Source organism: Anthonomus grandis, chromosome 4, assembly GCF_022605725.1.
Source record: "Anthonomus grandis grandis chromosome 4, icAntGran1.3, whole genome shotgun sequence".
In the NCBI taxonomy this organism is placed as follows: domain Eukaryota; kingdom Metazoa; phylum Arthropoda; class Insecta; order Coleoptera; family Curculionidae; genus Anthonomus; species Anthonomus grandis.
In genome coordinates this window covers 17,154,564-17,171,779 of record NC_065549.1, presented here as the reverse complement: position 1 = coordinate 17,171,779, position 17,216 = coordinate 17,154,564, and the positions used below count along the sequence as shown (strand labels likewise).

The window sequence follows — 17,216 nt, the reverse complement described above, 5'->3', positions numbered from 1 at the left end:
TCATAATATTTCAACATATCTGATTTATGAACGACTCATTAAACTCTAAAATATCCTCGAAATTGCTTACTTATTATAATATTACATAATTTATTTATTTATTTTATGAGTAACCCTATTTTTCATCACTTATCTTAAGTCTTTTAATTATTTAACAAAATCATTAAACTGATGGTATGTTTTGCTTTTACCACAAAAGATTTTTTTTTGAAACAGAATTAAGCCTTCCTATTTCAGTGGGGTCACAGTACAACAGCAGAGAATAGTAAAATCATTAAAATGATCATTTGCCCTGTTTCTATTATCACAGATGATCTTCGTTTAAGTGAATTCTCATAAAGTAAGCCAGTTCTATAATAACATAAAAAAAATTGTCGCCACCAAACTAATGAGTATGAAACCAAACTTTTTTACCTTGAATATGTTGGTTATCAATGTTTTTAAACTTTGTGTATATTATCATTAAAAATGAATAAATTATGTTTAATAAACCGAATGATTAAAAGACTAAACTGAAATTCTTTAGCACCAACTAGAAATATTGCACTCTTGATATTTAATGCGCACATTATTTATAATGTTAGTTTTAACATATGCAGATTTATTTCCATTTTAATCGGGATATTTATCCATTCCTACGTCTGTATAATTGAGCCTTCATTTTAAATTAAATCACTTTTTGTTGTTTTTTATTTTTTGTGTGTATCAAATGGTTTTTTAGGTTGGGACAAGCAATCGTACGGTTACCACGGGGACGACGGTCACTCCTTCTGTTCTTCCGGTACTGGTCAGCCCTACGGTCCAACCTTCACCACCGGTGACGTCATCGGCTGTGGAGTTAATTTAATCGATAACACGTGTTTCTACACGAAAAATGGTCATCATTTGGGTACTGCCTTTCATAATCTACCTGTAAGTATGCATTATCAGTTTTTGTGCGTTTGTTATTGTTTGATATAATATGTTGTGTCTTGCAGCCATTGAAAGATAAGATTTCTTTTCCACCAGTTTTTATTGTAAAGAGATAAGAGTTGGCCAATGGTAGAGATAAAGGCGTGTTTGTAAAGCTTGTTCTGTGGTAAAGTGAATGTCCTTTAAACATTTATTTGGTCTACTAAATATTAAAATCTTTGTTAGGCATTGTGACGCTTTTGGAGCCGAATCCAGAGTTTAAAAGGGTAAAACATGTAATATTTTAAATGTCTTAAATTTATTGTTTTCTTTAATGTTTTAATTTGTATTCCTTACATAGGTGGTTTAATGTGTGAACATTTTGAAAATGTTGTTTATACTAATTTAAGAATTGATATTTTTGTATTCTCTTGTAATTGTTTTAAATATTCTGGTGATGTTTCTAGATTTATAACAAATCTTGAGAGCAATGACTAAATTACTTTACTCTTTGCCAGATAAGAGAAGGATAAAAGATCTTCAATATGAAAGATTGTATTCAATATTGTTAATGAGTTCATTATTTTTGATCATGAGATCATTTACTTGTAAAACTTATATCAATTGTCCCATTTTCCATTTGAAAGCCAGGGAAAATGATTTAATTTTCCATAAGAAAGTATCAAAAATTACAAAATAAACTATTCTCCAGAATTTACTCCGTACATATTCCAAGAAAATTGAGAATGAACGAATATGCCTGGAATGAATGTACTGAAATGTAAATTCCTTTTTGGTGCCTTCTGGAAACGTTCCTGAAATGTTTTTCTTAAGAAATAAATCATTGTATCCAAGGGCAGAGAACTTAATACATTAATATGTTATAGGCCTGTTGAGGTAAATTCGATGATATTTTATTAGCTGACATAGGGGTAATAAAGATGAAGAGGTAAAAATTTTTTTTATATTCATTTTTCTTTTTTCAATTTTTGGGAGACAAAAGTGACATAGGGGTGCAAAATCCTTAGTAATAATTGAAAAATGATGATGATAATAATACCTCGAAAGAAAACATAGTTAATGATTAATATAGTTATGACTAAAACATAAATTGACTGAAAATTTAATTTGTTTGAATTTTAGTTTTTTACAAGAAAATGTTATGGATCTGTAAAAAATATAATTATTATAATAAAACGATCCTTGCAAAAAGGAATTTTTATTTTATTTTTATATAGTATGGGAAAATCAAGAAAAGCTTGCAATCCAAAGTTATACAGAGAGTTAAAAGAGAAGTATATATTATATTTTTAAGGCTCTATTTGATTTTATTATGACCATTACCTTAAAAAGCACTTAAATTAAAGCCATTAAGATTATACGACACATACATAACACATAAACCATCTTGTAATAATTAAAACTGAACATTGGACTTAACGGATAAAAACAATTCGCGGCTGTCAACAAATAATAAAAGCTAACATTACTTACCAAACATTCATTATTTTGAAATTAAAAAAATATATATTGTTCGATATACCAGGTAGAAAAGGAAATGTTTCATGCCTTTCTTATTGTTCAGGTTGTTTTTTCGAAACTATTTGATTACACCTACTTTTGATACTGGTCTTCAGTGTCTACCTTAGAATCACACTGACTAATAAAATTTAACAGAATTCCTCCCTATTATCCAAAATTGACTTTCTTGATTTGTTTCTTCCTATTTGTCCATGAGTTGCTTTTGAAAGAGGCAAAATCATTTTAGGTGTAACACAACTATTTAGAACTTTACCTTAAAATTAATAACTCTTTTAGTGAAGCCTGAGTTTGGTGCCCTTGTTTTTTGCCTTAATAATTTTTGCTTTTGTTTATTTATTATTGAATCTTGAATTGTGTCAAGAGTATCGCTATCATCGTCGGATAAATATTAAAGCCCTATTAGTAACATTAGTAAAATTAAATTTAAAAAAGATAGAATGAAATTTTTGCTTCATTAAGCATATATGTTTTAATGTCATATGTACCAAAATACTTTTTAATGTCCCACGACGTTTCACGTATTCCTCATCGTACTGCTGTGTTCCTGCCTGCAATACATCTGCATCTCTAAACGTTGTAACGGCTTTTATTTGGTCTAGGGAGTATAATGGCACACAAGGTCTGATTCATCAGATCTTGCATTCTGAATTATGGTTTGGCTTTGTCGTTTAGTATTAACAATAAGTAACTTACTCACAGTTATTGTTTGTCGTAGGCTAACTATAATAAGAGAAATGGCTTTGTTTACAGAATTTTTGAAATAAAAGTAATGAGTAATGAGTCATCATCAAGAGGTGACCTGCTAAAACCTGAAAAATTCACAAAGACACAAAGGAATTTTCACAAATTTAGAAAATGTTATTTTGTTTATTTATAAAAGCACGGGATCTATTTTTGATGGTTTTACAAATTAATTAAAATGTCGCAACCAGTTTGTAAATTAGGCAGTGTTCATATAGCCCGAATCTGATAACATTTTTAATGTTCCAGGAGGTCCTTCAGTTTATCTTTTATTTTTTTTCTTCCAAAATTAAGGCCTGGTGGAACCGCTCATGCGCCTCTTTCAGCTGATACCACTTTGGACACGGTCTTTCTGCTTTTTGGAGCATACTAGGAAAATACACACTAGGAAACTTATTTAGAACGCCCTAACTCATCCATATTAAAGAAAAATGTTGGCACTGAATTCTAACAAAAACCGACGGCGCGTATAAAAAATACGGGCTTACTGGTGACCTACAATAAAAAAGTTATGGTTTATTTTTATTTTACAAGCACATCCATTAGAACTTCTCGCAGTGTTTTTCTTAATGTACACTCATTTACATTAAATAATTTAGCTACCGATCTTTTACTTTTTCCTTTTGAAATATTCTCGCCTCGTCAAGCATTTCTTGAGTAAATTTTAAGGTTCAGTTGCTCTTGCGTTTGTATTTACTCCTAATGCCAAGCTAAAAAATAAATAAAAACATAACATCTAAGATTCTGGTAAGAGTACGCGCAAATCCCTAAGAGTTCGTGTGTGTTTTTTGGGCACGTACTCTTACAGCTGAGACTGAAAAGAATTCAAAATACAAATTTAAGCAACCAGAAAAAACTCGGTTCAAACCAGTAAAGATTATCACTGTTACTATAAATTTAGTTTTTTTTTTTAATCAAAATCAAAGCAATAACACAGATGTCACTTACCTTAGATGTAGAAAATATTACAAACAAATGTATAAAAACTTTTTTTTTTGCTATAAATTTAATGTATTTGTTACAAATAACTGAGAACAACAAACACTCTTTTCAGGCTGCTGATAACTGTCTGCTCACCGAGTATCAGCCGGAAGTGACGGATAATAGAGATGTTGGAAAAGTAACTACTCATTACTCGGCAATTCTCGTAGTAACGAATATCGATCTGAAAATTAAATGACTAATTTGACTACTTCGAGAATTCAGTATTCACTAATTAGTATTAAACAATAATATAATTAATGTACTAACTACTGTAACTAAAATTTACTATTCTAACTATATCTAAATCACTGTCCGTTTCCGGCCAAAACTTATGTTTATTGTCTATAAAAAGATTAAGTAAAACTTCATTGGTCATTTTGTTAGATCTATTTCCTAGGCAGCAAAAAATAAATAATCCTATTTTAAACTTCCTTAAGGATCATCAACCCTTAGAATTGATTATTGATTGCTCTTATACCATGCATAGTTAGTTTTATAAAAGGTTTATTTTATATTATAGGTTTACTTTTATAAAATCATTCTTGCATCAGGCCCAATTTCTAAATCACATTCAATTGCTTTAAGGCACAATGCTTGGACATCTCAGTATGGACAAAGCAGTTATATTTGTTATACGGCACCATTAGTACACAAAAAATTAGCTTCTATATTCTTATTTATTAAAATGTGGTCCATATATGATCAAAATCAGACGGCTCAACATAAGATAATATAAGATAAGATAATATAAGACAATTTAATTGTGCCCTAAATCTTGATGAAATTAAAGATTCAAAAAAGTAAAAGCGATTGCGTGTTTAAACAAAAATTGAACACAAGAGCATCTAAAACAGTAATAAATTGACTGAAGTTCAAAAACTAATGAATGAAGCATCTACCCCAAATTTCAAATTAAAAATGGACGTTGTGTCCTATTGGAATACAATATTTTATATGCTTGAACGATTTTTAAGAAATCGAGAGCTACTAAGGAAACAGAATGAGATGAATGAGATGCTTAGTAATGGATGTTATCCAGAGTGATTAAAGGTAATAAAAATCATACCCATTCATAAAGCAGGAAATCAATATGAACCAACAAATAAAAGGCCTATAGCTCTTATTTCAGTACTATCTAAAATTGCCGAGAAACTAATCAAAAGAAGGATAATAAAATTTATAGAAAAAACTTTTAAATTTGATCCACAACAATATGGATTCCAGAAATCTAGCAATACGGAGGCGGCAGTGATTGAACTACAGGATCATATAACAAAAGCTCTGGATGAGAAATGTCATGTGGTAGCAGTGTTCATTGATCTTCAAAAAGCTTTCGACACGGTTAATATTAAGATACTGCTTAAGAAACTGTTGTCAATGGGCTTTAGAGGCGTTGCCTATAAATTAATAGAATCTTATCTGGTGAAACGTAAACAGTATACAAGTGTGAACAACAAAGAAAGTAAAACCAAAGAGACTATCATGGGTGTACCACAGGGATCTGTCCTAGGTCCGCTGCTCTACCTTATTTACGTGCACAGTCTGTCAAAAGCCACCCTTAACTGTAGATACATAACTTTTGCTGATGATACCGTTTTGCTGTTTGTCGGTGAGTGTCTCAAAACATTAGTCAAGGAAACAAATGTGTGTCTAGCCAGATATCACAAATGGTTATTAAGAAATAATTTAAAAATAAATGTAAACAAAACTGTATATATGGTGTTTAGGAATAAAAATAAAAAAAGTAAGTGAAACAGACATTAAAATAAACAATAATCTAATTAAAAAAGTTGACTGCTACAAATACCTTGGACTGTATATTGATAAAGAATTAAATTACAAAAATCACGTCTGTCATGTACAGAAGAAACTGTCCAGTGCTTGTGGTGCTATCAAAAGACGTGCGAGTTATTTGTCTGATGAAATGAAAAGAGCAGTGTATAATGCGTTGTTTAAATCACATCTGCAATACATGGGTACTATTTAGGGATCAGCAACGAAAACTCTGGTAAAGAAGCTTCAAAGACTACAAAATCGGGCTATAAAATACCTTTATAATTTAGCTAGGTTGTTTCCTACTGCTAAATTATATAAAACATACCAATTTTTAAAAGTTGAACAGATAATAAGTTTGGAGCGATGTAAGTTATTAAAAAAAATTATAAATAATGAACTTAAAACTAAGGTAACTTTAAATAAGAGTAGTGACTTTCACAATTATTTAACGAGGGCAAGACAATGTGTTTATCTAACAAGATCAAGGACTCACAAGCGGAGAAATGTTGTAATCAGCCAGTCAATAAGGTGCTATAACGAACTTCCATCATTTATTGTGAATATAAAAAAAACTAGTGTGTTTATAAAAAAACTAAAAAAACATTTGGCGGAATTAAATGCTATGTCTGAATGAGCTATTTTGTTGAAACTAAAGTTTTATATTGGAGAAAATTTATATAGTTTTGGTATTTTTTGTTTTGGGGTTGATTTGTGGGTTAAAGGGATAAACATTGAAAGTGTTAATTTTTTTTATAGTTTATCTAAGCTTATATTATCATGTATACTTAACTGACTATTTAATTTAAATGTTAAAATATTCCTAATGAAGGACTTGTTATCAGTTTTGTAAACTGTTTTAAGTTCAGTAATAAAGTTTATTAAAAAAAAAAAAAAAAAAAAGAATGGCAGTTACTTAACGAAATATGTAACTTTACGAATAGATCACGGTAGAAATGAGCAAGAAACAAAATGTGACTGTCTAAAGTTATTATAATAGTTAAAGGTTATTTAAATCTACAGTTATAACTTCCGAAGCAAAAGTGCTTGCAAGCGATTATGAAAAAGTAACTTTAACCAGATTTTCTGGCTGCGAAAATAATAAGTTGGTAGAAAAATATGCTTTTGCACGTTTTAAAATAAAAGTTTTTTCGCCCGAGCATACTCTAAAGATGGCAAAGGAACCTTTAGAATCGGAAGTACCTCGGATGTTAGAAGCAGATCGCCGTTATTTACGTTAGTCTGAGGATCTAGAAAAAACAGAAAATGTCGAGGATGACCAATTAAATTTAGGTAGATTGCGATAAACTTGCATCTGCTCGAAAACAAATCGATGCCAAAGTAGTAGCATTTTTAGAATGTTTTCTACATATATGACACCCTTATCTTTTCTAAGTTGGCAAGAAAGTACTTATGTATAGTAGCAACATGGGGGTACTATACATTTTTTTTTAATTATCGATTTTCGATACAACAACACCAAAAACAACAGTTTTTTATACGCAAATATTGATGGAAATAACACATTAATTTCAAATAAATTAATCAGCCGAGAGTAACGATAAGTAATGATCGTGATCAAAATTAACCAAAATCAACATCTCTAGTGGATAACTATGAAAACCTGCCGACCGGCGTATTCTACCCTACATGGATCCCCAATATCCCTAAAAAATACATGAGACACAATGACAAACATACACGAAAAACGCTTAAAATTAAATTCGCTATTATTCTTAGAGTTAAAAGCTACTTAAAATTAACCAGAATTTTATAAAGAAAATGCTAAAAAGATAACATTATAAACCACAAACTAATTTTACACTCAACAGACTCTAATGCTTTTAAATTCGTTTCAAGTGCATTTCCTTTATTAAAAAGAATTCCTTTATTAAGAACTTTTACGGATATTTAGTTTTTTATTTCTGTTTGTAAAGCATTATACAGGGTGTCCCAAAATTAGTGGACGAAACGCGAACCCTGTATTCTTTGGTCAAAAATAACCTCACTTTTTCCTATAAACATATATCGGCAAACGCCCCCCAAGGGAGCTACGCCCCTTTTAAAGGGGGCACCTGAAGATGGTTTTTTCCACTTATTTTCTAAACGGGTAAATATAAAAATTTTAAATTTTGGTATTCTCCCAATTTTGATATGCTAAATTTAGTTGTCATTTCATAATTTTCATTATTTACTCAGGTGCGTATCATTTAGGGGGTGAGCCTAAAAAAATACCTAAAAAAAAATGGTGTGCAAAGTTTTTGTTTTTTTTTTCTTTTACGTAAAAAAGTACCTCTTGGTCAATAACGCTAGGAATTACCATTTTCGAGAAAAACGCATTTAAAAATAACGCTGCATAGTATTATTAATAACAATTTTTATTAAAACTCAATAGCACGCTTCAAAAGTAAATTGACAAATAAAATTGCAAACATATAAAAATACTAATTTATTTGAGGCAAATGTTCAAATAAGTTTCCGTTTTCCTGAATGCATAACCTGGACCTTTTTTGAATGTTTTGGGTCGATCTAAGAATTTCAAATCGGTTTTCTTTTATTTGGCCTGCAGCTGCGAGAATTCGCCTCTGAAGCTCTTCTGGAGTATCAATTTCGGTGGCATAACTAATATAGAATATATTACCCCAAAGATAATAATCTAGAGGATTAAGGTCGGGCGATCGTGCATGGTCAGTTTATTGGACCACCTCGGCTTATCCATCTGCCTGTAAAATTATTGTTCAGCCAGTTTCTCACCTGTCGGCTGTAGTGAGCTGGTGCCCCATCGTGCTGAAAAATCATTTTCAGCCGAGTTTCTATGGGAACATCGTCCAGTAAATATCTGAGATTGTTTTGAAGAAAATTTAAATAATGACGACCAGTTAACCTGTGTGGCAAAATAATTGGGCCTATCAATTTATCTCCTATCAAACCCGCCCATACGTTAAAGAAAAATCTATGCTGACAGTTAGTTCGTCGAACTACTCTCGGATTCTCGATGCTCCAAAAATAAGTATTACGGCTGTTAAAGCCCTTACTCCTAGAAAAAGTTGCCTCACCTGACCACAAAATTTTTTGACGAAGATTTGGATGATTTCAAATCCAATGACAAAAGTCTACTCGAGCTGGAAAATCTTCTTCTAACTCCTGAACCCTTTTATAATGGAAAGGATGGTATCCTAACATCTTAGTCATTCTTCCAATCTGAAATTATTTTTAAATATTTTAAATTGCATAGGAAATAAGCCTAAACCTTAGTAAGCCACTAAACATTCCAGTTAGTCGTCAAAAGGATTTGTTTTGGGGTGTTTGATGTTTGTGATAAGACTTATCCAAGTAAATAAAGTAAATAATAATAATAATAGTAATTAGAGTATTTTGAAATGAATTTAATGCGATCCGACGATAATAACAACACTATTTATACCAATCTCAATTTTCAGTTATAAGTACTTTAAATTTAATTTTTTGGATAACAAATTAGGTACTTAATTATTTATTTATCATATTTAATTTTACTTACATTTGACTTTGGGATATTGGTAATCTCTTTAGGTATTTTTAGGTATTTTTTTAGGCTCACCCCCTAAATGATACGCACCTGACTAAATAATGAAAATTATGAAATGAGAACTAAATTCAGTATATCAAAATTGGGAGAAAACCAAAATTTAAAATTTTTATATTTACCCGTTTCGAAAATAAGTGGAAAAAACCATCTTCAGGTTCCCCGTTTAAAAGAGGCGTAGGGCGTTTGCCGATATATGTTTATATTCGTCCACTAATTTTGGGACACCCTGTATAGTCTGAAGTATAAAAACTATAATTTTGCATTCGAGATATTCACCTATAATCTTATCTTATAGTCTTATATACATGCTTCCCAGACCCAGCAATTAGGTATCGTTCATGTAGTTTTTTTTTTGGTTGTAGAGTTTACTTGGATAATGGATGAATTTCTTTCAGGAAAAATGCTAAATGTCTTTAATTTGAATCCTAAACTATTGTATTCATTTCTAGCCGAATCTATACCCCACAGTTGGTCTACAAACACCCGGTGAAGTAATAGACGCGAATTTTGGCCAAGAACCCTTCGTGTTCGATATTGAAGATATGATGAGAGAACTGAGGGCTCGGACCAAACAGGAAATCAAAGATTTCCCCTCTACTGGTAACCAGTCCGTATGGCAGGCCATACTGAATAAGTAAGAAGTTAGCATTTTGATAAATTTTTGACTAAAAATTGTATTTTTCCTAGGATGGTGTCAACCTACTTGGTTCACCATGGGTATTGCAACACTGCCGAAGCTTTTGCCCAAATAACCAATCAGCCCTTTACCGAGGATATTCATTCTATAAAAAATCGACAAAGTGAGTAAACTTTTTCCTAAAATTAGCTTAATTCTTAATTTTGTCACGTTTTAGAAATATTAAAATTAGTACTGGCCGGTCGTATGGGCGAAGCTATTGAGAGAACCAGCAGATTATACCCAGGACTATTGGAAAATAACCAAAATCTCTTGTTTATGTTAAAAGTAAGTCATCGCGTCATAATATACAAAATAGTAATGATTTTGCGGTATTACAGTGTCGTCAATTTGTGGAAATGGTAAATGGCTCGGATATTGAAGTTTGTCATAGAAAATGCAGCACTGGAATACTATCGTCGCCACGTCCAACAAGCCCTATTCAAACTTCAGTGATCCAGTCCACCAAGGGATTAACTACAGGAAAATCTAACAATAAACCTACGGTAAATAAACAAAAAATATTAACCAGTAATAAATGTTTCATAAACATTTGGATAATGGAATAATTATTTTGATAAGATGTCAATTTCGTTAATTTAAATAAGGAACTTATTATATTATTACATTTTTAGATTTTACGTGAAAATCTAAACAGATTTTATAGATCATGTCATTTAGCCAAAGTTAAACGATTTTGTAGATATTTTAAATTTTATCTAAAAAATTACCTTTACATCAAAAAATCAATAATTTTTCTATAAAAAGGTTCTCATTATAAAATTTGTGTTTAATTTTTCATAGAAGAGAACATTAGCAGTTCCTGCATAATATTTGGCAAATAAAAAGTGGTTATTTCATTTGGATATTCATCATATGGAGAATAAAATCATTATTTTATGCTAAAATTTTCCCTATGTGAAAATTTACATAATTTAATACTAAGAAATACATTTCATTAGGCGATTTAATATTAATTTGAGAAACTTGGAAATAGTTCTTAAAACCAATTTAAGAAGCAAATTATTGTTTTTATCGATAAGTCTTCGCTTTTGGACTGAGTTGTGGGCAATATCAAGAAATAGCCTCTTTAAAACGCAATCACAAAACTGACTATCCAAGAGAAGTCGGTTATTATTAATGAGCTTATTCGCGACGTAAGTGGTAAAAGTTTAGCTCTTAGATATGGTTCCCACACCATTTCTTGGTAGTTGGGTTGGTGTGGTTACCACACCTTCTACAACAAGTGACATTAAAAGAAATTCAAATGAAATTAAAGGGTAAGTAAACAGTTTTTATTTTATTCGCGATAGTAATGTTGGGTATTATTTTAATTCTTAATTTATTATTACGGTGCACTGTTTCTTATTTTTTTTAAGTTTCAGATTCATTGTTCAATGTGTTGCTGGGCCAGAAAAAAGGCCAACCTCAAGAAAAGCAGAGTTCCCAAGGATGTAAAGTAGGCTACACTCTTGGTTTGTATGGCCTGTTTTATATGGTTTTTTAGCAGCAAAATCTAAAGAATTTTATTGTTGGTTTTTGCGGAAATTATTCAAGTAGGGGCTGGATTGCCAATTTTCCAAAAGAGATATGGTCATGGAGATTTAAAATTTGTGGGGAACATTTATCGAATGACTTAGCAGCTGTCAAACCATTTATAGCTAAAGTAGATCACAGTGTAAAATTATTAGGCTTATAGCTATCACAAATGTATAATGCTGATGAATCCGCATAGTTTTGGAAAATTCTTCCGGATAGCACCCTGGTTAGGTTTAAAGAAGAAACTGCTCCGGGAACAAAGACCAGAAGGAAAGGATCACATTTTTGGCACATTGTAATTCTGATGGCAATCAGAAACTTAAAATTCATTCAGAAATACAAAGTTCCTTGTCGATTATAAAGCTACAGCAAAAGCTTGGGTGAATTCAGCAGTATTTCAACAGTGGCTTGACCAATGTTTTGTGCCCCAAGAACATTTGTGAAAGAAAGCAAGATTCCTGAAAAGGCGCTGCTTCTTATTGATAATGCTCGTAGTCATTGTAGTGAAGAACAAATTAGTTATCGATGATGGTTGCATAATTGCAATGTTTGATGAAGCTTTTCTATGGAAAAAGCTTTCTATCTGAGAAATGAACAAATAAGAGGCCTTGTTAAGCCTCTCAAGAGCTTAAACATCAAATTTGCTAGGGAAAAAGTGCTAGCGAGTTCCTTAAAAAATGCTGGGATAAGATTTTGCTAACTCAAAGTGACATACTTAAGTACGTCAGGATGGAGGTGGTCCGTATGATTTAATCCCTTTAAGTGATTTGAGGCAAAAACTACAATCATTTGTAGCAGAAGAAATTGATGAGATTTTTATAACGCTCCAGAATATATATAGAACGTAATGATGCAGATGTTGGGGAATCTGTAGATTGGATTGATGGTGATGCTAAATTGCTTCAGGTAGACGATTTAATCGAGCAAATATTGAATCAGACAAAGATGTCTCGAAAATGACCTCGGCTTACAAAATTAAGAATAGAAATGCCATTAATCTTTCACTTTGAGTTTACAGTGGGCCACAGAAAATAATCTTCTTTTAGCTGACATCATGATTCTAGAAGCTAAAATCACTAATTTCTTTCAATCAGTCCATAAAAATGTCAATGGTCCAAATCAGAAAAAAGAGGAAATCGAACGTGCACAAATACTCAAGAGCAACTTGGAGGTTGATGATTGAACTATTTATTATGTGTATATTACATTAATATATGGATTTTTAATTATGTTTACGTTTTATTTATTTATTTTTGAGTTAACAATATTTAAAACCAATTTTTACAATGATTTAATAATTCGGATCGGATCGGATGGTTTTATTGATCCGAATTATCGCGACACTACTGTATATAAAAAAAAATAATTGGAACTGTAACATTATAAAACGAAACAAAAATGAAAATACGCTGTATTTATTTTTCTTGATAAAACAGAACTTATCCAGTTTAATGAAAAAAAAAAAACTTTTGGTATAGCGACACTATTAGATTACATGTGGGATGCAATATTAAAATAATAACAAAAGGTTTCAAAAACTTGAATTGTGTTAGGGCAAACCTCCCTAAAAGAAAGAAAACAACGCAATTATTGAAAAGGCAATTTTGGAATATTTTTCATCATATTTCACAATATGTGCGAGGCAAGTTGCATTGGAAAATACAATTTAAATATTTTATAGAAATCCAAATCTGCCCGGCCCTTCATTTGGCCGCCATTGGCCCTGCCATTTTCAATCTTTTTCCTATTGATCCTCTGGGTGGTCAATAGGAAATTTTGCGATAAATGATTTGGTAGCATAAAACGAAAAGCGCAATTTAGGAAATTGCTAGACTTGTCAAGATGTAAAATGACCGTCACTTAATAATAAATGCTTTCAAATTATATGCTATTGTTTTTGGAAGCCAGTCTTGCAGAGCTATAGATTCTGCCAACCTGAAAATCAATATTCCATTAATAGTAAAATGAGTTATATATCTATATTATATATTAACTTTACCAAAATATCTAATTAATTAGGGCTTGATAGATTATCGACTTAGGAGCTTCGCTTGAGATAACACGTTGCGGCTAGACTTAAAAAAAAACGAATAGATCGCTTTTCATATATAAGACGTTTAATAATAACTTTATAAACAAAGAGAATTGAAATTTATCGCCGAGGTCCCGCCTAGAGCTACTCCTATCCCTAACCACCTTAAAAAGCAAAAAAAGAAGCAAAAAATTACAAATATAAAAGAACTAGATTTAGCCTAAGAAATAATTTTAAATGTATGCATTAAATGTAAGAACACCACTACCAAACCATGATACAAATTTAAAAAAAAGTGGAAAAATTATAAAAAAGATATGTTTAAGTAAAATCCGTAAATAAATCATTGCTTATTACACAACGGAATTTTCTTACTGACGAAATTAAAAATAAATTATAGGAATATTTCATTTAAAATTGATTAGTTAAAATGTCTAAAATCGTAAATATACAGTTTAAAATAATAAAAAGAACACAATTTTTAATAAATGTACCAGGTGACACAGGAAAAAAGGGACACTTCGTAACTATTTTACTCTTTAAGATAAACAAATGAAATTTGGTTTATCGATGGAATTGTTATAAGAGCATCCTTTGATATATTCAGTTGTTCTTCGTCACTTTAACCGGAGTTTAACCGGAAGTGACACTTTCTTATTTTAAATAGGACACTTGGTATATTATTACGTGTTTCAATAGGAAATAATATTCTGAGAACAATAATACTGCATTGCTATATTTTTTTATACTTATAGAAAAAATCATTTTTTTAAATTTTAAAATACGGTGCCATGAATGCGTTAAAAGTTTTAATTTTTAATAAAGTAATCACGGAAAAATTGTTTCCATTGCATTTTATGACTTAAACCTTTTACACGCCTGTTGAAAATATTCAACCATTAATTTTGACATTTACTTAATTTTTTTAAATAGCATATTATTGGGAACAACCACTTTTGAAATTCGGTTTTTTTCCCAATAATTTATATATTCATTTTTTAAATCGGTTAATAATTAAGCCCATAAGAAGCAAAAAACTAACACATAAATAAACGCATTTAATTATTAAAAATAACATAGAAGACTGATTTCTTGCATAGGAGATTGCGTTTTAACGCGTTCTTCAATTGTTTTTCAATTGACATAATACATGACATCTTGTCAAGCGCCATTATTATTTATTATTTAAATATATTTGCCGCAGTTTTTGAGAGAATTTTAGCATTTACTACTATTTGAAATGTATTTTTTTTTATTTATTTATTGACCTTGTGCTGAGCACATTTAGTCACGAAAAGCCTCTATAATTCGTTAGTACTTAAACTAAATCGGACATCACAAACGACCACGCCAAGTCTGGGACTCGAACCCAGGGCCACACGACTGCTAGGCAGGTATATACCCACCGCGCTGCCGGGGCCGGCTATTTGAAATGTATACCAATGAAGAAAAAGTTAATATGCTATGCGTTATATTCCCTCGCATATGTATTTTCATTAGACAAGGTAGTCATTTCGAACAATACATGTAAAAAGTTTTATATTAGAATAATTTATAAACCTAATATTTTTACCTGTTTGTTTACCGTTTGTGTGTACCTACGTTATGTTAAGTAAATGTTATATAAAATATGTAGTATTAGGATTTTGAAAAAAATATTGCATTGAAAAATTTGTTCTTTTATTCTCAAATATGACGTTTGACAAAATATGATTTGTTATTTAAGTTGAAAAACTAAATAGACAGGCGTGTCATTTACAAAGCCCCTGTTATTGAATAAATTGAATAAATCAAAGCCATTTGCACTATTGTTACGAATTTATTTATTAAATTCGTTAATTTTTTTGACTTAGTTTTTCTTATTTATTTCAATATTATTTGTCCGTGATTACTTAATTAAAAATTAAAATTTTAATCGCATTCATGGCAGCCTATTTTAAAATATAAAAAAATCATTTTTTCGATGAGTATAAAACAAAAAGTAGAAGTGCGGTATCGATACTCTCAGAACATTTTTTTCTATCAAAATACGTAATAATATACCAATTCTCCAATTTAAAATAAAAAAGTTATTGTCACTTCCTGTTAAACTTCTATCGATATACCAAATTTGATTTGTTTATCTTGAAAAGTAAAAAAGTTATTAAGCGTTCCCTTTTTCCTGTGTCACCCGGTGTATGTATGCGACCTTCGTAAAACAAGAACTTAAAATATTATTATATTAAACTTGTGAATATGTTGCTTATTTACGAGGAGTGTCTTCAGAGTATGGATGCTGCTTCGACTCATCCTGCATCCAGCAAAGAGAATTTGCAAAGAGAAGCCAATTTTATAACTAATTTTATTTTATGTCTTATCGAAGAAGATTCATCTGCTACAGGTCAGAGTAAGTCAAAAATAAGTATGGACAACATGAAAGCACGAAAATCAATTCTATCCCTTTCACGTTCAACGTGTCCAAGCGCTACAGCCTGCATTATTCAGTTTTGTGAACGATTTGTAGAAAAACACGAAAATGTTGAAAAACAAATGAAATTAACAATTTTCGAATTACGCATGTTTGGTCTGTTAATGTGTGGGCAGGAATTGTGAATGGGTTTCTTGGGCCGTATATCTAACCAGACCGTTTGACGGACGAAATTTATCTGGACTTTTTGAACATAATTTGCCTGTTTTGTTAGAAAATGTACACTGAATATTAGGCAAGTTTTGGGTTTCTGCACCTGCCCATTTTAAACGGGAAGCTACTGAGTTTTTAGATATTACTTTCCCAAATAGGTGGATCAGTCAAAATGGACCAGTTGCACGGCCACCAAGGTCGCCAGACCTAAATCCATGTGACTTTTTTGTGGCGATTTTATGAAAAATTTAGTTTTCAAGATGCCTGTTAACACACTAGAAGAATTAATTGCTCGTATTGATCAGGCTGCGGCAACAATTAGAGGAAAACCGATTTCATTATTGCGTGCCGTTACGGAACAGGGGTTACCTCGAGCAAATCGTTGTGTTGAAGGTAATGATGACAACTTTTATCATCAAATGCAGTGAAATCATCTTTAGCAAATTTTTTCAATATAGAAATATGATTTAGAGCTTCCCCATATGAATTTATAGTTTTTGAACCTCTTAGTAAGTCCACCAGTTCCACTTCTTCTGAGTCGTTTGGACTACCATATTCAAGTTGGCCTGGGCTTTCTACATCCAAATTCGAAAAGTTGTCAATGACATTTTCTTCTGTTGTTATGTTATTGTCTAAGGCCAGGAAATCATCTACTTTCTGGGGGTCTGCTACTCCCAAATCTTTGGCATGTCGCAGTAACTGAGCAAGTGTCGCTAAAGGCAGATCGTCTTCAGCATCGCAATAATTTTGCTCAGCAAATTCTGAGCTACATCCACTTTTTCTGAATCCAGCTTTGCCAAAACAGTTCTTAATTGTAGAGGAATTTACTTTATCCCATGCTGTTTTTATA

The 17,216-nt window shown here is 31.2% G+C and overlaps 1 protein-coding gene across 1 annotated transcript in view; it reads left to right on the top strand.

The window, feature by feature from the left end:
• Window positions 1-17,216, top strand: part of LOC126734811 (ran-binding protein 9) — a 78,861-nt gene that overhangs the window by 48,633 nt on the left and 13,012 nt on the right. The window contains exons 3-7 of the mRNA XM_050438561.1: window positions 722-912; window positions 9,949-10,133; window positions 10,187-10,299; window positions 10,354-10,463; window positions 10,517-10,681. Of these exons, the coding sequence (XP_050294518.1) occupies window positions 722-912; window positions 9,949-10,133; window positions 10,187-10,299; window positions 10,354-10,463; window positions 10,517-10,681 (764 nt within the window). The remainder of the gene's footprint in view (window positions 1-721; window positions 913-9,948; window positions 10,134-10,186; window positions 10,300-10,353; window positions 10,464-10,516; window positions 10,682-17,216) is intronic.